The sequence below is a fragment of the Chelonoidis abingdonii genome, chromosome 14 (genome assembly GCF_003597395.2).
Source record: "Chelonoidis abingdonii isolate Lonesome George chromosome 14, CheloAbing_2.0, whole genome shotgun sequence".
NCBI lineage: Eukaryota > Metazoa > Chordata > Testudines > Testudinidae > Chelonoidis > Chelonoidis abingdonii.
This window is the reverse complement of record NC_133782.1, coordinates 39,670,301-39,696,322: the sequence shown is the minus strand read 5'-3', so window position 1 is coordinate 39,696,322 and position 26,022 is coordinate 39,670,301. Positions and strand designations below refer to the sequence as shown.

The window sequence follows — 26,022 nt, the reverse complement described above, 5'->3', positions numbered from 1 at the left end:
GATGGCTCATGTAAGATATTGGCAAAGTTATGATTTACTGAATGTGATTATCTAATTTGTATGCGTTTACCATTTCTGTATCTAAAGTTAGGCATATCGACTATGTAATAATTACATCTGTGTGTATACTTGGGAAAAGCCCACAAGCCAGTAATAAATCAGCCTTAAGGGGCCATTAGAAAAGACAATGAATCTTTGAAGAAGTGGATCTCCCATCTGCCTGGATTTCCTTCCTGTGGACATTGCGAATAAACCTGGTTTCATAGTAATTTTGACACTGCAAGATCAGGTGGTAAGATCATCTGATACAAAATACCACCTTGGACACTGCTGTACTTTTCGTCTGTACAGGGATGGGGATCAAACAAAGGTTTCCTGCCTTAGGTAAATCCTCTTTAAAGCTGGGGAGAGGGTTAATCTTGGCTTGTCTCCATTGCCTACCCAAGAAGAAAGATGTATGAATGTACCTGAAGGGACAAAGGAACTAACCTGAAGGGAAAAGCAGGGGTGAGTCCAGACTCAGACAGGAGTCCAGTCTGTAAAAAGAAATAACTAGAACTCTAAGCTACTTGCCTAAACTCTGCAACTTGCCTAAAATAACATTTAGGGTGAGAAATTACTTCTTGAAACCAGAGTCTTTAAAATATTAAGCTTAGTATGCATGTTTTCTTTTATTTGCTCAGTAATCTGTTTTGTTGTGTTTGCTATCCCTTATAATCATTTAAAATCTGCCTTTTAAAGTTAATAAATTTGTTTTCTTTATTATGAAACTCAGTTTGTGCAATTTCTAACTGGGAGGGCAAGAAGTTGTGCATATTTCTCTTCACATTGAGGGAGAAGGCAATTTTTTATGAGCTTGAACTGTGCAGATCTTTCTAAACAGCGCAATACAGTCCTATTATTTTAGGTTTATTCCCCAAACGGGGTGTGCACGTGAGTGCTGGGTGAATCCTCTCACACAGAGCTGACTTCAGTCTGTGTCTGCAGCTGGGTGTGGTCCTACCTTTGTGTGTGTGCTGCAAGAGGCCAGAGAGCCTAATTCAGCAAAACAGGGAGAAGGAACCCAGGCTGGTGGATCAGGAGTGGCTCAGTGAAACCCCAGTACATCAGGTGACATCGCAGAAAGCGAGGGGTCTAAACTGTCACTTTGACCTGTTGCATGGACTTGTACTGGTTATGTCATTTTGAGAGGCTTAATTCCCGCCACACTTTCTTGTTTGTAAAGCACCTTGAGCTCTCAGATACTATGAGTACAGGGGGAGGGATATCTCAGTGGTTTGAGCTTTGATCTGCTAAACTCAGGGTTGTGAGTTCAACCTTAAAGGGGCCATGTAGCAAACTGGGGTAAAAATCTTTCTATGGATTGGTCCTGCTTGAGCAGGGGTTTGGACTCAATGACCTCTTGAGGTCCCTTATATTCTATGATCTAATTAGATAGATAGAAAAAAAGAGTAATTCTTAACGGTTTTGTCCATTTTTCCCTGAATTCTAAGTTATTGTATGTTGCAAATTTTCTGCATTTTTATTCTTTCTTTTTTTCTCAGTGTTCTCTTTCCATGTGTTTTTTTGAGTGTGTTGCTTGTTGTACCGTTTTTGAATTTCTTTTGTGAATGTTTGGGTCCCATTGGGTAACTTCTCCTTCCTTCTGGACTAGAAAGAACAGTGACCTCACCTAGTAGTTTAATTTCTATGTCTAATATCCTTGCTAAAGAAAGGCATTTCCTTTCAGGTAAGCCATTCTCCTCTCTTCATCAATTTCCCTGTTAGGTTCAAAGTCTGACTCTATTTAACACCCTTATTCCTCTGGTCGAAGAATAAATATGCTATTAACTTTCCCTTCTCATTAATTTACCATGTCAATCAGCAGAGGCACCCAGGGAGATTCACATTCTCCTCTCAATGATGTACAATGACGCAGAAGAGACATTCACTTTGTGGGAATAGACATATGACAAAAAAGCACCAAGCAAGGCAGTAAATCCAGTGCACTTTGCCGAGAACAACCAGGGCTATTTATTGAAATGTAAGACATGCATGGAGAAGACAGAAAGAAGGACCCATCTCCTGATCCCTGAACTTCTCATGAAGAGGGCATATCAGAGACTCAAACTTGCCATATATTTACCTCTGAGGTAAGCGAATATTTTATATCAGATTTAGAGACATCAGAAGGCATCACAAGACACGTTATCTCCTATACCCAATGCATGGTTATTTTGCCCTCAGGCTGGTGCCTAGTCTGATGACAGAGGTACAGTAATGTTATGTGCTTTTTAAGACCCTACACTTGGCAGGGTGTGGCAGATGTATGTAGGACACTCTGGGCTTCTTCTGAATCTGTGCCAGCTACATTGGACGTGGCAGGAGTTCTTACTGAGGCAGGGGTGTGCCTATCCAATCATTACCATTCAAACCCGTACCTGGGCTTGAATTTGAAACCAAGATATACCATCAGGAATAGGAAATAACCCTGAGTGTTAGAGCCTGGGTCAAATCCCATGGAATCTGTTAGAAATCAATAATGGTAATAACCAGTTGTGACAGGGAAAGTGGGTTTAGATTCATTTCTGAGTGTATGCAGAAAGCTGTCCACGGTCTAACTCTAGCATAATAAGAGAACTGGTGGGCCTGTGGTTCAGGATGCAAAAACTGTGGGTTCTAATCTTGATTCTCTACTGACCTCCTCTGTGACCTTGCACAAACTGTTTCTCCTTTATGTGTCTTCTTTCTAATTTCTGTAGGAAGAATCGTGATACATTTCCTCATGTTAAATAGCTTCATGACCAGGGCCACTGCAGCCAGTCTTGCTTTGTGAGTGCAATGGTGTGATAGGACTGCTTGGGATGCTGAGGCACAGGTCTTAGCAGCCCTGGAGCTCACTTCTGGTTGATGTCTTATGTTACTAAAAGCTCATGCTTCAGGGTTTTACCAGCCAGCTGCAGGGCTCAGGGAGGGTATCCCTCCCCCCATCCTGTCCAATGTGTTCTGATTTTATTTTTTAATCTTGTTTCTCTGAAGCACTGGGATGGCCAGGGCTGGAGATGGGACACTGGATGGGGAGCGCTGGGCCTTGGAGGCGTCTGCTTGGTTCTTGCTCACATGTTCCGGGTCTAGATGGAATTTTTCCTCCAAGTATTTCACCTTCCTCTGCAGCATGTGGGTGTGGGTCACTTGTCAGGATTATGTGGGTGTATCACGCTTAATATTTCTCTGCCATTGTGGGGGCCTCAGGCACTGTCTCCTGTGGGCAATGATACTTTGGTCCCATTTCGGTTTTTGGGTTTAGGTGTGCAGGTGCTGAGTGGTGTTGATGGCCTGTGCTACAGAGGAGGTGAGACTCCCCCTTAAATGCTTTGGCTCTATGTGATGTTAAATGCACAGCATGACACAGTCCCAATCTCCTTAGAACACTTCATAAAGTGGGTCAGTACAATTATCTTCATTTTACACAGGAGGTAATTGAGGGGCTGAGAGCAGGATTGATTGCTCAGTATCACATAGAATCAAGAATTAACTTCAACTTTCCTGACCCCCACAATTGTGCATTGTCGTTGGGATGTAACACAACCCTAAATGTGGATAAGATCTGTATAGAGTGTGTGAACAACTGATTTTTTGGTTTTCTGGCCAACCGGAAAAGTCAAAACAAAAAATATTTTGGGTCACACAAAAAGTTTTGCTTGACCCTCCATGATACCTTGTGTATTATTTTCGAGTTTTTTGGGTATTTTTTACCTTTTAAGAATAACATTGAAATGCAATTTAAAACAAAAAGTCATTCTGAACAGAAAAATTCAGGTTTTCTTTCAAAAATATGAGAACAAAACATTTCAGTATTTTGGAATTTTCTGTCTGTTTTTGACTGAAACGATTTGGTGAATTTGATACGAATTTACAAAATATTTCAATTGACCCAGATGCTCATTTTTTAGTGAAAAATTTCCCTAGATTTAGAGATGTCTGACCTCAGTGATAAGGTTTGCTGTTGCAATAATCAACAGACCTTTTCAGGGTACTGCAAGGAGGAGGTTGGATGACTCCAACAGAGACAGCAGGCCTCTCAATGTTATCCAGGAAAGGTGTCTTGATTCAACATTTAGGCTGGTGGGTATGTAAATATTAATGGCATTTAAGTGCCATTCTACTAGAAGACAAGTTTATCACTCTGATATCATATTTGTTCAATTCCCTCTAGTTAAACCCATGGTGAACACAGATCAGGGAAACCAAACATCCATCACAGAATTCATCCTCCTGGAATTCGGGAATCTTCCTGAACTGCAAACCCACCTTTTCCTGCTGTTTCTAGTGATCTACATTGTGACCATGGCTGGGAACATCCTCATCATTATGCTAGTTGTCACTGATCAACACCTTCACACCCCTATGTACTTTTTCCTGGCAACCTTGTCCTTCTTGGAGACCTGTTATAGCTCCACCATCCTGCCCAGGATGCTGGCCAGTATCCTGACCGGGGACAGAACCATTTCTCTCCGTGGTTGCATTGTACAGTTTTATTTCTTTGCTTCTCTGGTGGGTTCAGAGTGTTGTCTCTTGTCGATGATGTCTTATGATCGATATTTAGCAATATGCAAACCATTGCATTATGCAGACCATATGAGTGGAAGGTTCTGCTTCTACCTAGTGGCAGGGTCTTGGATTAATGGCTTTGTAGCAATTGCTATAATCATATCCTTAATGTCACAATTAAAATTCTGCTGCCCCAGTGAAATTGACCATTTCTTTTGTGACTTCACCCCGGTGATAAAACTCTCCTGTAGTGACAGCCACTTGATGGAACTTGTGACATTCATATTCTCATCCTTATTTACTCTGCCCCCGTTTGTATTAACCCTGGCATCCTATACTTGCATCATCATCACCATTCTGAGAATCCCTTCCAGCACTGGGAGACAAAAAGCTTTTTCCACCTGCTCCTCTCACCTCATGGTGGTTACAATTTTCTATGGGACCCTGATCATTGTGTACCTGTTACCAAGAACCAATACCATGAGAGACCTGAACAAATTGTTCTCTGTCTTCTATACTGTCCTAACTCCTATGGCCAATCCCTTCATATATAGTCTGAGAAACAAAGAGGTCAAGGAGGCCCTGAGAAGAGCTATCAAGAAAATGCTTGTATGACAGAGGGCAACCACTTGCAGTTTCCTGGATAAACTTTATTGAATTAAGAGTAACTCCATTGTATAAAAATGCAATTGTTTATGTGTTGTTGTGGTATTGTAAGTGACTTCTCTAGGAGACTTGGCTCATGTAAATCTTGGGAAATGTTAGGAACTTCAAACAATGTGAACTTTTAAAATTAAGCCATTTTCCCTATGCAAAAGGAAGTTGCTTGAAGATTTTGCTGGTAAGGGGACCTGTTGTCTGGCTGATTACCTATTCACAGTCTCTTCAAAGCACTGTATAAAGGACTCACAGATCCATGGGGGTTCTTGTTCTGAGCAAAAGGTGTTATGAACCTGAAATCAAAGGAAAACATGATTGGATTTGGAATGTCTAATCACCTCTCAGAACCCTTGAGATAGGTAGGCTGGACTCTCATAAGCTGGTTAGCATGTGTTTAGGTCCTTTTATTGGTTTAATGTTTTTTCTGCAATGCTTTCACCTTAAAAACAAATGAGCTTGCTTCTAAAGATCTGTGTGATAAGTTAACTGTGGTCATTCCACTGTGCCCCATCTCAGAAGAGAAAGCAAAACAGGCCTGCATAGGCAGACAGTCTTGTGCTGGGGATATCACAGTGTAGGCAGGCAGCAAGGTGTGACACTCTGCACCCCATATTCATCATAGTGATATGATTATGAAATAATTATGATACATCTTGTAAAAATAAGTTATGTGAGGTGTCACTGGAAAGGTTATGGTTTGCTGAATATGATTATCCTATTTGTAAGTGTGTATCATATTTGTATCTGAAGTTATGAATATTGACTCTGTACCTGTATTTCAAAAGTTCTTGCTCCTGTGGTAATATCCACAAGGTACTTTACATCCAGTCTAGTTAGCACATTGTGAATGTCCTATTCAAGTTGAATGGGCCATCAACAAAAGCAATGGGCCATGGGAAAATCTTAGCCTGACCTGATAAGCTTTCCTGTGGACACTTCAGCCAAAATATGGGTAATGGCTGCTAAGACTATTTGAAGCATGCGAGGACATGTGACTAAATCATGCAAATATTGGAGTTCTTTTTGGTGCCTGTACTTTTGAAGAAACTGCTCTGGGGGCTTTGTTTGGGGCAATGAAGTTCCCCCCACATGGTATAAGCTATAAAAGGGGGAAGTGACATAATCACAGTGCCTCACTCCCCCTAAAACACAACACCTGGAAATACCTAAAGAACAAAGACTGAACGGGGGAAGGAGATCCCAGGTGGGAAAGAAGAAAGCTTGGTGGACTATTTTTGATATCTAACAGGGTGAGACACTCTTGATTCAAATTCTGTCTAGTTAATAAGATTTAGATTGTATTTTTGTTTTTTCTTAATTAATCTGCTTTGATCTCTGTGCTCGTTACTTATAATCACTTAAAATCTATCTTTCTATAATTAATACATTTGGTTTATATTTTTAACCCAAAACAGTGTGTTTTTCTAGAAGTGCTCGGGGAATCTGCTCAGGAACAAAAAATGGTGCATTGTCCTGTCCACTTTGAGGGAAGGGTGGGCTGGGTAATAAATTGATGCAGAGAAAGGCCTTTGACCTGGCAAGATGGTACAGCTCTGGGGTCCTAGCCTGGGGATCTGGGGAGAAGTCCTCATATAACTGCAGCTGTGTAAGGTTTGTGTGAGTACAGGACCAGGGGTGGTCTGCATCTTGTCACAACAGCACAGTGTAAGAGGGAGTCCAGGCTGGTGAGACAGAAGGCTCAGTGGCACCCCAGTTCCAGGTTGCACCCTGGTGTCCTGTCACAGCAGGAAATACCCTGGTCAGGAGGAAGAGAGAGAGATGGGTGTCTACCCCAAAGGGGCAATGGATGGGGAACTGGGAGACCTTCCTGGACTTTAGAGTGGGAATGTAGGTGCAGTTGTTCCTTTCCCAAAAGAATTCAGAGATTGCAAGATAATGGTGTGCAGGGCAAAATGAAATGGAGCATGCCTTGCATACTCATGAGGGAAGGTCCTAGAAATCTTCTCCCATATTAGTCCTTTCTCATTGAGCCATTCTGATTAAATCCATGAGACATCATGTGTGATTGGGACAGGTCATACCCACCTTTCACTGAAATTAGATGCAGTCTCTCACTCTGAAGTCACTGGGATTTGAACATGCTCAGCACCTCACAGAATTTGGCCTCTCTCTTTCACACGACAATTTCAGACTGTTTCTCTTGATCTGTCTATTTAACTGTCTATGTACTGCTGATTGGAGGTGATGGACTTACCCTTGTATGGAGGTTTTAAAACAAGTTGAGACATCCTTCTAAAAGGCATATTTCAATCTATCTTCTGAGGAGACAAATGTATAGATTGTGTATACGGGAGGTTAGATGAGATCAGGGGTTCTCAACCTTTCCAGATGACTGTACCCCTTTCAGGAGTCTGATTTGTCTTGAATACCCTCAGTTTTACCTCACTTAAAATCTATTTGGTTACAAAATCAGTCATAAAAATATAAAAGTGTCACAGTATACTGTTACTGAAAAATTGCTTACTTTTCATTTATACCATATAATTATAAAATAAATCAATTGGAATAGAAATATTGTACTTACATTTCAGTGTGATACTTGAGCCTGTTTTTCACTAGTGAACCTTGTCTGAATCCCAAATCATCCCTCCTGGAGATGGAGCATGTAACTTAGCTATGGCATGGGGCCCCAGGCAATTGTCCTACTTCCCACCTCCTAATGCCAGCCCTGCATTTGTGACTCTTCTAAATCCATCCTATGATCATCTTTAGGACTGCAAGCCCCAGGTTGAGAAACACTGATCTAGATGAGTTGAGTACCCCCTGGAAGACCTCTGAGTACCCCCAGGGGTACAAATGACCTTGGTTGAGAACCACTAGAGTAGATTATTATAGATTATCAACCCAATGGAACTTCAGTATGTCTCTACGTCTATCTAGAGAGGGGACTTGAAATGGGATCTTTCACATTCTGGGCTAGGCCACTGGGCTAAAAGTTGGAAGGTAGGCGTCACCTTCTCTAGTAGGCTCTTGAAGAGGCCCCAATCTGGCAGATGTGCCCAAAGTGTGTCTATCTCCTGGTTTGTGGTTCCCACTGGACTTCAGTGTGAGATAGGCATCCAGGCATCTGCCTGAGGTATCTGTGTACAAGTCCAGAGGCACAAAGTTAGCTGCCTAAGAAGCATTTACAGCGAAAATGTAGGTGCTGGGTAAGTTTCAAAACCAATAAGATTAGGCAGCAGCTGAATGGGGCAGTGCCATTTAAACATTGGATTTAGGTGCCTAAAATGTAAATTAGACACCTAAGTCACTTTGTGACTATGGCCCTTAGGACCAGATTTTAAAGGTATTTAGGCACCTTGTGGGATTACCAAAAGTACCTAGCTCAAGCTCTTTCCACCTATGGAATGCTTTCTGGTGATTTGCTGCCTTCTCATGGCCTGTCAGATTTCTAGCCAGATTTTTTCGTTCCTTTGTTCCTGTAGAACCCAATGTGCCTGGAACATTAAACTGGAAGAGTTTGCAACAAAAACATGATGCAGCATTCTGGGGTTTTGAGTACATAAGCCATGGCATCTCCACTTTGTCACCATTGGAGATTTTACAGAAGTACTGTGTTGAATGGAAACTTCTATTTGAATGGATCACTGCTGGTGAAACAAGGTGAATGTAGAGAGACCCATGTCTAGGAACACTGACCAGTCATCATTTAGCTCCATGGTTGGCTCCAATCTTAACAGTCTACTGTCCATTCAGAGAGAAGAACCAGACCAAGATTCTATGCTTGTATCTTAAGTTTCCCCCTTAAATGAAACCTGAAATGGCCCCAGTAAAGAAACTCATAGGAATATTTAATTATCCAAACACAAACACACACATACACACTCAGTTGGGTATATATGCCCTAGGGCAGAGTAACCCTTGTAATTTTTCATTGGGTGTAGGAGCATAACTCAGATACATTGGGACCATGGAATGCAGTGCATGGAGCCACCCAGAAGGAAATTAACCCATCTTGGAATTGTGACTTAATCTAGAATGAAGGGGCACAGGTTTTGGGAACAGCTAATGGATACTAATCGATACCCCTCACATCTAATGAAAATAGTTTTATAGCACTGGTTTGACATCACTGAGCTCTATAAATTTGTCTTATAGGTGAGGGCAATAGGAAATGCCATGCTTGTGGCAACCATATTGGCTCCCATCTCTTCTCTTTGGAGGATCTGTAAGACCTCAGCAGTTTGGTAAATGTGGTAGCCTAATGTAAATATGTATCATTTATGTGCACAAGCAACTATAGCATCCTGTCAATAATTCACATGCAAAGATGTTGTTGCTTTAGGTCAAGCAGTAGAGGCCTAAGTTTTTGTTACAGGTGATTCTGGATGTAATATTTTGTAAAGCGTTAGCTAAGCTATCTAGCCCGTCCCCGCCATATCCATCTATCTTATATGCTTCTGGTTATAAAATTTGCAAATGGCATCAAATTGAAAGGGGTTTCAAGCACTTGGAAGGACAAGTTTAGAATTTGAAACAAACTTTACAAAACTGGAGAATTGGTGTGCAATCAACAAGATGAAATTCAGTAAAAATAAGTGTGAAATACTGCACTTCAAAAGTAAAAATAAAATGAACACCACTACTAAAATGGTACTAATTGTCATGGAAACAGTCCTGCAGCAACTGGAAGTTATAATGGATCGCAAATGGTGTATGAGCCAACAATGTGATGCAGTTGCGGAAAAGATGTGATGTTATATGATTAAAATATGACCATGTAGATCACTGTTGCTACCACTGTTATATATTTGCAACAAATCTTGTAAAAATGTGTCATGTAAGATGTCTATGGAAAAGTCATGATTTGCTGAATATGATTATGCTATTTGTATGCATGTATCATTTTTGTATCTGAAGTTATGAATATTAACTGTGTGCCTGTATTTCAAATGTTGGCTTCTGTGGTAACACCAAGAAGATATTTAGCTAGCACATTATGAAGGAACTGTTCAAGTTAAATGACCCATCAAAGAACACTTAACTCAAAATGAAGATACTTATCAACACTTAATGGACTTTGCTGTGAATGTTCTAACTAGAGTATGGGTAATTTCCTCTGCTATAACTAAGCGAAGCAGGGAGAGACATGTGACTTGTGCATGTGACTCCAAACCCCATCTTGTTTTTCCTGTAGTTTTACCTGTAATTTTCCACTGTGTTGTGGGCTTTGTTTGGAACAATGGGTTTCCAATCCCATCCACATGGCAGAAGCTATAAAAGACTCTGGAAACCTCTCCATTTTGCCTCTTTCCTGCTAAACCTCCGAACTATGAATTTATACTAATGGGAGCATTCTAACCAAAGGACTGAGGACCTTCCAAATCATTTGGTAGCAACCAGAAATTTAACAAGCCTGATCCAAGAACCTTGCAATTATTGTATGCATTTGATTCCTTTAACCAGTTTTAATTCTCACCTTCCTTTCTTTCTTTTTATAAATAAACCTTTAGATATTAGATACTTAAGGATTAGCAGCAGTGTGATTATTGGGTAAGATCTGAGTTATTTATTGACCTGGGTAAGTGACTGGTCCTTTGGGATCAAAAGAACCCTTTGGTTGACGAAACTGGTTTTAAATAACCACTCGTCATTAAGTTTAGTTTTTTTGGTGGTGAGACAAGGACTGGAATGACTAAGGAGATTGCTTTTCTGACACCTTGTTAGTCAATGTGGTGAAACAGATGTTTACTTTTGTTGCTGGTCTGGTATATCTTATGGAAGAATATCCACTAGTTTTGGGGTGTATCTGCCCTAGTTCTCAACAGTTTGTCCTGAATTTGGTATTCTCAGTAGCGACCCACTGAGGCACGGTGATGGAAGACACAGGATAAAGTTGTTCTGCTCTAATCAGCACTGGTATGGACTCATCTGCAGTACTGTGCCCAGTCCTGGGCACCACACTTTAAGAAGGGGGTGGTCAAATTCGTCAGGCTGTGGTGGCAAGATTCAGGGAATGATAGAATGTCAGTTTCCACTCTGAGCAACATGGCCAGCAGCAAATTACAACTGCCAGGGACCAAGGGATGGGCGAGCTGAGGAGAGGGATCTAGGTCTTCCTGAATCAGAAATCCTTCCCCGGGCTGCTCCTGGGGCAGAGTAGCAGAGACCCATGACCAACTGCATAGGTGTACACACTGCAGTCAGGGGCGTGGGGTGAGGTGGGGGTGGTGATGGGGGAGCTTAAGGCATGCAGGGTTGGGCAACTCCACCAGCCCCTGCAGTGCATCAAGGAGAGATGCCTTTCCACCCCAGCTCTGGAGTTGCAGGAGAGCAAGATGCCTCTCCCCTGGCTACAGTCTCAGAATTGCTGGGGCCAGGGAGAGACACTCTCTCCCATTCCAGGTGCTTCTGTGGAGACAGCACTGTGGGGAGTCCTCTCTCCCTGGTGCAGTCCTGGGCAGCCTGCATCTGAAACCACCTCATCCCTGGCCCCACCCCAGAGTCCACACCCCCAGCCAGAGCGCTCAGTCCCCTGCACACCAACTCTCTTCCCCAGCCCTGAGCCCCTTCCCACACTCCAAAACCCTCAGCCCCAACCCCACCACATATCTCCTCCATATTGGTACACACAACGAAATTCATTCCCACATGGATGGGCAAAATTAGAAGGAACATTGCCCGTCACTAACCTGATGAAGCACAGGAGCAGGTAGCATGTAGCCATGGAAACTAAACACTGATTTGGGCACGGGTAAGCCATCCAATGATAACACTGGGCACATCTGTACATTTATCATCCCTGTCAGAGTTATTTCAGGTATTAGAACTGCAGTATGCAAATTATCAGGAAATGAAGAATGCAGATTGCTTGTTACCTCTGATGTCACCATGGCCCCCCTTAAGTGTGACCTGAGCTGTTGACTTGAACATGTGTACAATTTATTCCTAATTTAATGATTGGACACAATTTTCTTAACAATATAGCTTCGTTAAAACCTGCTGTCTTCAACTGTAGCCTACACACATATTTCAATGAGTTTTAATGTTACGGAAAGTGTGAAGAGAATGTTTTATTCCAGTTTTAAGATCACATGGGACAAAGCAAGGAGAGAAGATATATAGTACATTCATTAAAGAGAATATATTTAATTCTTTTATACTCAAGAACTAATTAAGATATTTACTTGAAAAGTTATCCACACTCAGAATAAATAATCAAAGTTCAGGAAGGAGATGTGTTGTTCTCTAAACAATAGCATGAAAAGGTGGTGCACTGCATGTCTCAGGATTTGGCTTCTTCTCCTAATTTTCCTCAAATTCTGGCAGTTGGCCAGAGGTAGGTAACACTCAGACTCCCCTTTGGATTAAGGGAATCTTGATCCTGAGAGTCATCAGTTCAACGGGACCATAGAGAATAGTACTGGCTACACAAATGATTCAAGTTTGCAAGATCTTATCTCCATGATTGGTCCATTTTATGTATTAGCTAGAAATATCTGATTTCTTGCAAAAGTCAAAAAATCCAATGATAGTTTTCCTCAAGGCTTCCTTCACATCTTTGTTTCTCAGGCTGTATATGAGGGGGTTGACCAGTGGGGTCAGAACTCCATAGAAAACAGAGAATATTTTGTTCAAGTCCCTCAGTGCATCAGAGTCTGATAGCAGGTACACAATGACTAGAGTCCCATAGAAAATTGTCACCACAATGAGGTGAGAGGAGCAGGTAGAAAAGGCCTTCTGCCTCCCAGTGGTGGAAGGGATTCTCAGAATGGTGGAGATGATACAAACATAGGATGCCAGGGTCAATAGAAATGGAGGCAGTGTGAATATGGAGCAGAGTATGAAAGCAGTAACTTCCAGCATGTGGGTGTCACTGCAGGCCAGTTTTATTACTGGGCTTAAATCACAAAAGAAATGGTCAAGTTCATTGGGGCCACAGAAAGTGAACTGTGACATTAGTAACATCGTTGGCAAAGGAGCCAGAAATCCACTTACCCAAGAGCAAGCAGTCATCTGGAGGCAGAACTGTCCATTCATAAGAGCAACATAATGTAGTGGCTTGCATATTGCTAAGTACCGATCGTAAGACATCACAGATAAGAGAAGGCATTCTGTAGCTAACAGAGAACCAAAAATATAGAATTGTGTGATGCAGCCACCAAATGAAATGGTTCTGTCTCCAGTCCAGAGACTGGCTAGCATCCTGGGCAGGATGGTGGAGGTGTAGCAGGTCTCCAAGCAGGATAAATACCCCAGGAAGAAGTACATGGGGGTGTGAAGGTTCTGATTAGCCACAACTAGTGCTATGATGATGATGTTCCCAGCCATGGTTACAATGTAGATCACTAGAAAGAGCATGAAGAGCAGGATTTGCAGTTGAGGAAGATTCCCAAATCCCAGGAGGACAAATTCTGTGATGATCGTTTGATTGCCCTGGCGTTTGTTTGCCATTGGTTTCATCTAGGGGAAATAAAACAAATTCTGCAATTTATAGTCTAACTGCCATTTAAAAACAGTCTTCAATTTACTTCTGGCTTCCCCATGCTGGTTGCCATCCCAACAGATGAGTCAAGACTCCAGATGGTGGAGGTATTCTGGGTAAAATTTTCTAAAGTGCCTAAGATAAATCACTTCAACCTTTTATATTTACACCTCAGTTTCTGAGGACATGTCATCAATAACACAATTGTGTGTTTAACACACATTATTTTTAGAGATTTCCTCCCTCCTCCTAATATTATCTATATATTTCTCAAATCTCTTCTAAAGGGAATCACATAGCGTGTCCATTTCTCTACAATGATACTCCCCATTCTTTTTCATAGCCATACAACATCTAGAATTTATGAGTAACATTTTTAAAAATGCCTCAGGGCCAAAGTTTGAAAAGTATTCCTGCACCTTAACTTGTGGATAGGGCCTTTGAATATCTTAAACAAGACAGGATTCATAGCTAGATTACGGACATATGATAATGCCTCCTTAGCTAAGGTTGTTGTGACAGTTTGGGGGAATATGCCTTTGTCCGGTTGTTAATGCCATTTGGTTTTTGAATGCTTTCTAATTGCAACCGTTGTTCCGGATGAGATCATCTCTTCTATAGCAGGAAACATGTAACAGGTCCTGAGGAATCTGGGCCTGGAGAATACTGGCAACGCTACCAAGAGCCATCAACACTGAATGGCTCACCCTGCGTGAAACAATGGGAGTGTTGAGAGAGCCACATCTAGGAACAATGACCTGTCACCACCCAGTTCCAGGGGGCTCAACAGTACATGGGACTCAGTGGCTGGCTCCAATCACAAAAGGCCAACATTCATTAAGAGAGAGGGAGTTTTTGGCAGTTTTGTTATACTTGCATTTAGCTTTTCCAACTGATTGAAACTTGAAATCACCACAATGAAGAAACGTACAGGTAAATTCTGTAATAATAACAACAACAACAATAAAAAATCAACAGACCCCTCACAGAGATTGCTGGTTTCTAACGTCTCTTGTAAGGCTTCTGCTGATCGTTAGAAATTTGCTGCTATAATCACTATTTTCATGGTTTCAGTTATTTTGAGCCTCAGCTTATTTTGTATCCCTATTAGTGCTGCCAAATCACTTAAAGTTGAAATTTTATAACAGGATCTAGTGACCTAACCCATGTGGAAATATGGAAAGATGCTGCTGACATATTGTACGTAGCTACAGAAGAGATCTGGGAAATAATTACTGCTCAAACACTTTTCATGATCCTATTCTCCACACAATCAAATACAGAAGTAGAACCCAACATTTCAGTACGCAAATAAGAAACATGAAATTCTTACACACACACACACACACACATTCAGGTGTGTATACCATAGTCAGGAGACCCTGCAATTTTTCATTCAGGGACATGACTCACACACAGTGGGAACATGTAATTCAGGGGTATGGAGCCATCCAGAAGGAACGCATCTCAGTTTGGAATTTTTACTTAAAGCAGAATGAAGGGGCTGAGATTTTTGAAATGGCTAAAGGTGTTTCAAAAGGAATTATTCTCCTAGTTGCCATAGAAGGAGATTTTCAATAGCAAAAAATTGCAGTTAGGTTGAAAGTTGTTATACTGTACACATACGATATTTGTGGGACTTGTATCAAATTCCCAAAATTGGCCATGACTGATTAGGTAGAAATGAATATCTCTGTCATAATATTCCAGGATTGTCATTCTGCGTGTCACTCTGAAGCCTATTAAGCCTGAAAATCAAAAAGGTCTCCTACAAACTGTGAAAACATGAACAAATTGCTAAGGAACTGGACAAAAGACTAGAGAGCACACTCAGGGAGAAAATCAGAAAGGTTAAAGCATAAATGAGTTACACTTACAAAGGAACATAGAAGGGAAGAAGAAGAGGAATAATCAATATATTAGAAACTTGAAAGAGATGGAGGAAAGTGTAGGTCCCCTAGTCAGCAGGGAAGGAGAGCTAAGAACACAATACATGAAGAAGGCTGAGAAATCAACACAACAACTCACACAACGCCACACAGAACAACCTTATACACACAAAGACCCTCAGTGCAATACACACCCACACAAATCAGCAATAATCTCCCAGTACAATCCAACCCACACACATATCAACACAAACCCCAGTGCACACAATAATCCCAAAAATAATTCTGAAGCCTCTGTTGTCTGCTGAATTTGGGCAAAGTGATGTAAACGGCTACAAGAATGGTCCAGAGCTCCTTTTCTTTTGATTATGAGCATGTTCAACTATTACTGAGATATATCACTTGTCATTAATTTTTTAAGTTCTCAACCATTTGGGGGCTTTTTAATACATACAACTTTTTTAATACACATTACACCTGTGAAACAACATGGACTTTCAGCTACTAGTGAAGAGGCAAGCAGATTGCCTTCATGATAGAAGGTTGCATCAACAACCTGGCTGACCAGTCAGGTAAAATTTAGAAGAAGAAGAATCTCATATAAATTTGAAAAGATTAATTCTAAGCTTTAATAAACTTTGATTAATCGCTATTGGATGGAAGACAAGATTTCACTCTCCTTTCCCCTTCCTGCCCCATCCCTCCGGTCCCATTACAATACTTTCTTTTCATTTTTCATCTGTTCTCCAGCCAAAAATCAATAAGAAAAAGAAAGAAAGAAAGAAAGAAAGAAAGAAAGAAAGAAAGAAAGAAAGAAAGAAAGAAAATTTGAGAGCATTGCAATAACTGAGTTAAAATGAAATGAATATTTAAAACTTTCAGAGAGTGAATTAGGAAACAATTCCCCTCTGACTTACCCCAGAATAAATTGGAAATAACTGCACTGAAATCAATTGAGGCAGACTGTAATAAAACTGTGATAGCTGAGAAGAAAATAACATCAGAAAAAAGTGTGTTCTTCCTCTTCAATTTTTTAATGTCTCAATACGGAATCCTGCCTAACACATCTGCACAGACACAATTTGTCACTTTTGCAGCATGATGCCCCATGTGCTGCATTGCAATCAACCTCTATATGTTTTGGTGACCACATGGGAATTCTCTCCACAGAGACTTTGCTGTGATGTTGCCAGGAAATCTGAGCCACCTTTAGTAACAAATGATGACAGAGATCAGCCTTCCAGAATGATGAAATGTTTTCTGCTACATCCACTATAGGGATGGGATTTGGAAAGAAGGGCTTCAATATGCGGGTGCTGGAATAGCAGAGGACCAATCACTTGGTTGACAGACTAAGCACAGTGTCTGATTGGGGATCCTGAGCCATTGCTTTGCAGAGACTGTGCTGTAGAATGCGGTTATGCTGTTGTAATGTCATGTTGACACGCTGATGCAGGATCAGGATGGAGATGTTGTCAAAGAGCAGCCAGCCTGATGCACTGTGGTTCTAGGTGACCCTTCATCATCCTAATTTCACACTGGGGAGCAGATCCATTCCTGCTCTATCTCCGATATCTTTGTAGGTGTTTGACCATCATCACCTTGTACCACTTACCTCTCTTCTTCAACATTTCAGGATCTCCCTCTGTCTTTGCACAGGCAGCAAGGAAAGGAGATGTTTCCTTTCTCTCTTCCTCTTCCAGAAAGCTGAATATCTTCTTTCTTGCTGCATGTCTCAGCCCTTCTTGGGGATGTGATTGCAGAGCCATTGGCCATTATCTTTGAAAACTCATGGTGATCGGGAGAGGTCCTGGATGACTGGGAAAAGGCTAATGTAATGCCCATCTTTAAAAAAGGGAAGGAGGATCCGGGGAACTACAGGCCAGTCAGCCTCACCTCAGTCCCTGGACAAATCATGGAGCTGGCCCTCAAGGAATCAATTCTGAAGCACGTAGGGGAAATGAAAGTGATCAGGAACAGTCAGTATGGATTCACCAAGGGCATGTCATGTCTCACTAACCTAATTGCCTTCTATGAGGAGATAACTGGGTCTGTGGATGAGGGGAAAGCAGTGGATGTGTTATTCCTTGACTTTAGCAAAGCTTTTGATACGGTCTCCCACAGTATTCTTGCCGGCAAGTTAAAGAAACATAGGTTGGATAAATGGACTATAAGGTGGATAGAAGGCTGGCTAGATCATCAAGCTCAAAGGGTAATGATCAATGGCTCCATGTCTAGTTGGCAGCTGGTATCAAGTGGAGTTCCCCAAGGGTCAGTCCTGGGGCAGGTTTTGTTCAATATCTTCATTAATGGTCTGGAGGATGGCTTGGACTGCACTCTCAGCAAGTTTGCAGATGACGTTAAACTGGGAGGAGTGTTAGATACGCTGGAGGGTAGGGATAGATACAGAGGGACCTAGACAAATTAGAGGATTGGGCCAAAAGAAACCTGATGCGGTTCGATAAGGACAAGTACAGAGTCCTGCACTTAGGACGGAAGAATCCCATGCACTGCTACATTAGGGACCTAATGGCTAGGAAGCAGTTCTGCAGAAAAGGACTTAGGGGTTACAGCGGACGAGAAGCTGGATATGAGTCAACAGTGTGCCCTCGTTGCCCAGAAGATTAACGCCATTTTGGGCTGTATAAGCAGGGTCATTGCCAGCAGATTGAGGGACATGATCATTCCCCTCTATTTGACATTGGTGAGGCCTGATCTGGAGTACTGTGTCCAGTTTTGGGCCTCACACTACAAGGAGGATGTGGAAAAATTGGAGAGTCCAGTGGAGGGCAACAAAAATTATTAAGAGGCTGGAACACATGACTTATGTGGAGCGGCTGAGAGAACTGGGATTGTTTAGTCTGCAGAAGAGAAGAATGAGGGGGGATTTGATAGCTGCTTTCAAGTATGTGAAAGGGAGTTCCAAAGAGGATGGACCTAGACTGTTCTCAGTGGTAGCAGATGACAGAACAAGGAATAATGGCCTGAAGTTGCAGTGGGGGAGGTTGAGGTTGGATATTAGGAGAAACTTTTTCACTAGGAGCGTGGTGAAGCACCTGAAGGAATTAACTAGGGAGATGAGGGAATCTCCTTCCTTAGAGGTTTTTAAGGTCAGGCTTGATGAAGCCCTCTCTGGGATGATTTAGTTGGGAATTGGTCCTGCTTTGAGCAGGGGATTGGGCTAGATGACCTCCTGAGGTCCCATCCAACTCTGGTATTCTATGAAATTCTTTCCTCTATGAGGATATGCAGGGAATGATACTAAGGACATCCCTAACGTTATATTACTGCTATTTGTTTACATGGTTTGGAGTTTTCTGGTCTTTACTGATCGTGCTAATAAAAGTGACTAAGGTATTACTTTGCCCTCAGTGTGAGTGCAAAGTAATGCTGCTGTAAACAAGTTACTGAACTTGTCAGTTTAAATTCAGTTGTATCTGATTCTGGGACTAGAACCCTGCTATGCCCAGCTTATTCCATTGGTAATAATTGATGACCAAGAAAAATGACCAATCATTAAAGAATCACAATATAGTAGCTCTGAACCAGGGAGCTGGATATGCTGAGATGGGCCAGGCCTATGGTGAGCCAGAACTGTTCCAAACAAACAGAGTGGTACATGTACAGAGGTGAAGGTTAAAATCTTTCACCTGCGTAGGTATCAGCCATAATGAAAGAAATAGGCCCTTTCCCCAGGAGCACGGGCAAAGGAGAAGGGATAAGATGTCTTAAGAAAACTGTGGGGAAGGTTAAATTTGTGATCTAACTAGTGAGGATTGGGAGAGAATTTTACAGAAAGGAGCTGGCTCTGGTGTTTGGCTCCATATTCCACAGGTCTATAGTGGTCAGAGACAATGGCAGCTCATGAGTTAAGGGAAAATTCTAATTTTATTTGGGTTGGACACAACAATCTCCATTGTTGGTTTTCTTAAACAAAAATCTAGGGATGGTGTTAGGATATAGATATTCAGGCCTGTCTGCAAAGGCCTATACTTTAAGAATTTAGGTGTATTCGTATCACTAAGCTAGTTATAGAGGTATAAGAGAAAGAATCAAAATCACTGTCTGCCAGTGTAAAGCCTTCTCTTACTGTGACAGTTAGAGGCCTAGTTCTTAGGCTAAGGCCTTCAGCTAAGCAGAGGCCAGCCATAAACTGGGAAGTGTGTGATCACATCCTCACATTCCAAACTAGTCACATTGAAATAAGGTGCTTTTGGGCTGTTAGGAATACAACCCTGTCCTCATATTCCGTCACCTCCAGAGAAAAGGAAGAGCCTAGAAGATGTAAAAGGAAACTTAGTTTGATAGCATTCTGTCTGGCAAGAACTCACTTATCAATAGCTGGGATGTGAAATCCTCTTTTCTGTATTGTTCTATCACTGTCGTCTCCACTTTCCTATTGTTTGTCTGTATAATTTCTGTCTGGTTCGGTGATTGTTTTTGTCTGCTGTATAATTAATTTTGTTGGGTGTAAACCAATTAAGATGGTGGGATATAATTGATTAAATAAGCATGTTACAATATGTTAGGATTGGTTAGTTAAATTTTATTTAATGGCTAACGTATAGATACTTCACAAATTCATTTTAATATCGGGATAATGGTTTGTGTGCTATTAGTTAAACTATCTCGTTATCATTCTGTTAGAAAACTTATGATGACTTTATGCATTAAAGAAACAAAAATAAAACACACCTCATGGTTCGCTTGTTTATGTGTACCCATAATTTTGCAGATATGGTAATCATACCAGTTGTAGGTTAATTATTATCAACCTATTTCTCAACTTCTGTTCTAAAGGACTCTCTCAGCCCATTTCTCTTTCAAGGATATGCCCTTTCTTTTGACAGACTACAAGGACAGAATTTTATGGATAACATTTCCAAATACCTAGGGGTCAGCATTTTTGAAATATTGCATGAACACACAGGGTCAGCACAAATCACCCATCACAACACACCCTCATACAAATCAACACACCACCAAGAATACGCAGATAACCAACTCACTCAGGACCACTTTGATTGTTGAGTTTGTGCAAAGTGGCTGGGAAAACAGTTTCAGCGTGTAGGCTGAGCTCTATTCACTTCTAGATTTGTGAGAGTTCTAATTGTCACTGGCGATTCGGGTTGCTGTTTATCATTCATGTTTGGTTCTCAGCCCTTTTGGGTCGATGTACAGGCGTGCGGTGCCCCCGCTGGTCGGTTTCGTTTTCTTTTTTTTTTGTCTTTTCACTAATCCTCTACGTCCTCTTAGAACAAATGTCACCGCTGTTGTTTGGGATTGAACCACACTGTGGGGCCTATGCTACTCAGCGTTGTTTTTCATGTGAAACAGTGGGTGGGTAGTTTTATTATTCAGATTGCGCTCCGTTGCGTGTTCGTGCTTTGGTGGTGGGGCGTTTGTATGTTTAGATGTTGTAGTGGCAACAACTTAGGTCGTGTGTTTTGAAGTGGGCTGAGAGCAGGTGGTAGAGGTGGCAAAGTGAGTAACGATTCAAGAGAGGGGACCTTCAGCATTTGAAAGGATTATGGTGCTTACACAATTGTTTATAACTTTATAACTGCCTAGTAGTTGGAAATGAGATATTGTTCTCCTTTGCCCATTCCCTGCCGTATGTCCCTCCTTTCTCTTCCCCTCCCCGCCTGACATGTTCTTACTTCTGTTCTTTGATTTTTATCTGTTTTTCAGAAAAAATCATACGAGAAAAAGGATGAGATGGAAAGAAACAAAGAGGTACACTTGAGTTAGGAGCTGAAGTTACGTAAGTACTAAGTGAATAGCTATACATTTTGAATTAATGACGTGAAGATTTGTTTTAATGGTCTCTTGCCATTTTTAAAGAGCTGTTGTATTAGGATACAACCCGGAAATCTACCTCTCACTTACCCGGTTAGGGTTAGAATCAGAAGAAGAATACACGTTGTCACTGTAGTGAGTGGTAGGTGCCTCTTCTATGACCTCTGGCGGGTAAGTCGCGATGGGGTGGCGTCTAATTAGATACGCATGTCTTCTTCTTCCTTTTCGCGTCTCTCGTCTAGAGTGGTATCCCCTTTATATCGGACATTCTACTCTGGTTCCTCGTAGTCACCCTGGTGATATTAACTAAAAAAGGTGTTTCTTTCACCTCACGGAATTCCCCACTGTGCTGCATTCAATCACCCTGGTTGTGTGCTTTTTGTGAACCAACGAGGAATGGTCTCCCAAGGGGACTCTCCTTACTGTTTTTTGCCAGGTAACCTGAGGGGCCCCTTTTTTAAAAAAACATGGGGCCTAGAGATGTGCAGGACCTTCGAGAACTATCCTCAGGTTAGTTTTCTGCTCATTCCACTATGGGATGGTGATTGTAGAAAAGACGACTCATCCACAGGGAGCTGCTACGAAAAGCTGGGCGGAGTTGTTCGGGTCGTCGGACAAGCACTTCTCATATGGATCAGGATTCCGAGGTCATTGCTTTCCATTGGATTGCTTGGCTGAAGAGGGGTTAGGCTGCTGTATGTGGCATGTTGACATGCTGATGCGATTGGATCAGGATGGAGACAGTATTTCAAGGTGAGCTAGCAGCCTTGTGATGCCACTGTGGTCTAGGTGGTCCGGCTCCATCATCTTCAATTTCAACCCTGCGGGAGCGATCATTCCTGCTCTATCGCTTTGTTTATCTTTGTAGTGTGTTGACATCATCCCTTAACTTTCTTCTGCAACATTTCAGGATCTGCCCTCTGTCTGTCTGCACAAGGCGCCTCCAGGGAAAGAGTGGAGATGACTTCCCATTCTCTCTTCCCCCTTCGCCTTGTTTCCCCAGGAATGCTGAGCATCTCATTCCTCTTCAAGTTCCCAGCCCTCACTTGGGGACAATCCTTCTTCACCTCAGAATTGCGTTTTGGGAGAATTCAAATCATGTTGTACACTGAGGCAGGAAGAAGAAGAATGCCCCTAGGCTTTTTGTAGTAGTTTTCAGTTTCCTCACCACACTCTGTCCTGTGTTAAGTGTACCACAGTGCATTTCAAGTAGAGGTTTGCACCTTCTTAATGCCAGCATTGCCCCTCCCTCCACAGCTTCTGTGGGATACCTGGAAGGATGTGCCTCTGTCACATGGTCTCGCTCCAGTTGACACTATCTATGTTAGTAAGGGGCCTGTTAGTCCGGGGTGTCCTGAAGATCTCACTGTTAGTTGTTTGGATGGCTCTTCCCAATACCAGAAAAAGTGGAATGCCTACAAAGAAGAGTTGCTTCTTTCTTGGGCTGACATGGAGGCCTAATTTCTGTGAACGCTTGGCTTACAGCAGTGTGCCATGGTACAGCATCGGGGTCTTATGCTCTCGGCATAGGGGAGGAAGTTTGGCCCCAATGGTTTACCCTCTTAGATTCAGGGGGAAACTGTAATATCTTTTTCTTAAGAGGGGGAGTTTGTTACATTACGATATAGGGAAACCACAGCAATAGGCTGAACTGACGCTTAGGCATTTAGATCTTTTTGGATAAAAGGTTGGCAGTATAATGATTAGCCACAAACTTAGTTTTAGCTGTAGCTGTGGACAATATATTGTGTTATAGGTCATAGGTCTCAGGGCCGTTTGTCTCGCTCGAGGACCCTGGGTACTTACTCGAATACCATAGACGCACACCACAGAATTAATGTGCTTAGTGTGGCTGCGTGCACTTGACTTTATACTATCTGTTTTACAAAACCTGTTTATGTAAAATCAGAATAATCCCGTAGTGTAGACGTACCCCAAGAGTGAGGATAGGTTATTTCAGATATTAACATGGCCCCATTTCAGAGTGACTTGAGCTTTTGACTTGGCCATTTGAAAAAATCATTCTTAATAATTAGACACAACTTTTCTTAACAATTTGGCATTACTAAAACCTAATGGCTACAAATGTAGCCTACACATGTAATAAGTTTTAAGATTATGTAAAGTATCAAGAGTATGTTTTATTCCAGTTTTAAGAATATTAGGGATAAAGAAAGGAGAGATAGCAAATGCTAAATTAATTAAAGAATACATTTTTAATTCTTTTATTCTCATGAGCTGTTCAAGATATTTACTTGAAAAGTCATCCACAGTCAGAGAATAACTAATCAAAGTTCAGGGAGGATACACATTATTCATCAGACAACAGCGTGGGAGTAGGAACGCAGTGGATGACTCAGAGTTTGGCTTCTTCTCCTAATTTTTCTCCAAATTCTGTCAGATGGCCAGAGGTAGGCAACACCCATACTCCACCGTGGCATCAAGAAAGTCCTGATCCTGAGAGTCAGGAGTTCAAAAGGATGATAGAGTGCAATATGGGCTATGCATATGATTTGAGTTTCCAGACAGATCTCACCATAATTGGCCCATTTTATATATTAGCTAGAAATATCTGATTTCTTGCAAAAGACAAAAAATATCCAGTGATAATTTTCCTCAAGGCTTCCTTCACCTTCTTGTTTCTCAGGCTGTATATAAGGGGGTTGACCAATGGGGTCAGGACTCCATAGAAGACAGAGAACACTTTGTTTAGGTCCTTTAGTGCATCAAAGCTTGATAGCAAATACACAATGACTAGAGTCCCATAGAAAATTGTCACCACAATGAGGTGAGAGGAGCAGGTGGAAAAGGCCTTTTGTCTCCTGGTGGTGGAAGGGATTCTCAGGATGGTGGTGATGATGGAAACATAAGACAGCAGTGTCCATAGAAATGGAGGCAGTGTAAGTATGGAGCAGAGTACAAAAGCATAAATTTCCAGCATGAAGGTGTCACTGCAGGCCAGTTTTATTACTGGGCTTAAATCACAAAAGAAATGGTCAACTTCACTAGGGCTACAGAATGTTAATTGTGATGTTAGTAACATTGTTGGCAAAGGAGCCAGAAATCCACTTACCCAAGAGCAAGCTGTCAGCTGGAGGCAGAATCTGCCATTCATAAGCGCTGCATAATGTAATGGCTTGCATATTGCTAAATACCGATCATAAGACATCACAGATAAAAGAAGGCATTCTGTAGATGCCAGAGAACCAAAGATATAGAACTGCACGATGCAGCCACTAAATGAGATGGTTCTGTCTCCAGTCTGGAGACTGGCCAGCACTTTGGGCAGTATGGTGGAGGTGTAGCAGGTCTCTAAGAAGGACAAGTTCCCCAGGAAGAAATACATAGGGGTGTGAAGGTGCTGATCAGCCACAACTACCGCTATGATGAGGACGTTCCCGGCCACGGTCACAATGTAGATTACCAGAAAGAGCAGGAAGAGAAGGGTTTGCAGTTGAGGGAGATTCCCAAATCCTAGGAGGATGAATTCTGTTATGGATGTTTGATTCCCTTGGCATTTGCTTGTTGTGGATTTCATCTTGGGGAAATAAAACAAATGTTGCAATTTATAATCTAACTTCCATTTCAAAACAGTCAACATTTTAAATTTGGCTTCCCCCTGCTAGTTTCCATCCCAATGTTTGTGTTAAGACTCCAGATGATGGAGGTATTCTGGGTAAAATTTTCAAAAGTGCCTAAGTTCAATCACATTGGAAATGTTCGTATTGTCTGGTATCTGTATAGTTGAACACATCTCGCCTCAGTCTCCTGAACATTCTTGTATATTACTTTAGCAAAAATGTCTGAGATTATCAGTGGAGACTTAGGGAATTAAATGCCACTCTTTTTTATTCCAGAGACTTGGGTTATACACACATACAGAGAACATGAAAAGGTGGGAGTTGCCCTACCAACTCTCATCTTAATTGCTCATCTTAATTAATTAGCCTCTTAGAGTTGGTAGAGCAACTCCCACCTTTTCATGTTGTCTGTATGTGTATATATATCTGCTTACTATATGTTCCATTCCATGCATCCGATGAAGTGGGCTGTAGCCCATGAAAGCTTATGCTCAAATAAATTTGTTAGTCTCTAAGGTGCCACAAGTACTCCTGTTTTGGAGGGGGAGGGGTTAATGATATCTCACCCAGTCCTTCACCTTAGGTTTGTCACTTTCTTTGTGCCCCTGTTCCCTACTCTGTGAAACCATTGGTGAGGATGCCACTTACATTTTCTTAATTTGATTTGTAATTTATGAGCTTTCTATATCTGCTCAGTTGCTCATGTGTAAAATGGAGATAATGATACGTAAGATACTTCACAAAATTCTTTAATATCTGTAATAATGTGTGCTATATAAAAACTAAGTGTTATCATTCTGTTATGAAACTATGCCTGACTTTAATGCATAATAGAAACAAAAATTAAACACACCTCATGGTCGCTTTTTATGTGTACACCATAATTTTGCAGATATGTAATCAATAACACAGTTGTAGGTTTAATATTATCAACCTATTTCTCAACTCTGTTCTAAAGAGACTCTCATAGCATGCCCATTTCTCTTCAAGGATATGCCCTATTCTTTCTGACAGACATACAACACAGAATTTATGGATAACATTTTCAAAAATACCTAAAGGTCAGATTTTGAAAAATATTCATGAACAAAAGTCAGCACAAATCACCCAGCACAAC

The 26,022-nt window shown here is 41.6% G+C and overlaps 3 protein-coding genes across 3 annotated transcripts; 1 reads left to right on the top strand and 2 right to left on the bottom strand.

Annotated features, from left to right (window-relative positions):
- The first annotated feature begins 4,200 nt into the window (after positions 1-4,200).
- LOC116830098 (olfactory receptor 5AP2-like) lies at positions 4,201-5,145 on the top strand. Its single transcript, XM_032789355.2, has one exon. The coding sequence runs from the start codon at positions 4,204-4,206 to the stop codon at positions 5,143-5,145; it is 942 nt and encodes a 313-aa protein (XP_032645246.1). The 5' UTR covers positions 4,201-4,203.
- Positions 5,146-12,636: 7,491 nt separating this feature from the next.
- Positions 12,637-13,614, bottom strand: LOC116830103 (olfactory receptor 6B1-like). The gene has a single exon (XM_032789360.2). The coding sequence runs from the start codon at positions 13,612-13,614 to the stop codon at positions 12,637-12,639; it is 978 nt and encodes a 325-aa protein (XP_032645251.2).
- A 10,261-nt stretch (positions 13,615-23,875) lies between these two features.
- Positions 23,876-24,862, bottom strand: LOC116830104 (olfactory receptor 2G3-like). The gene has a single exon (XM_032789361.1). It carries the CDS (start codon positions 24,860-24,862, stop codon positions 23,876-23,878), a length of 987 nt encoding a protein of 328 aa, XP_032645252.1.
- Positions 24,863-26,022: the final 1,160 nt, after the last annotated feature.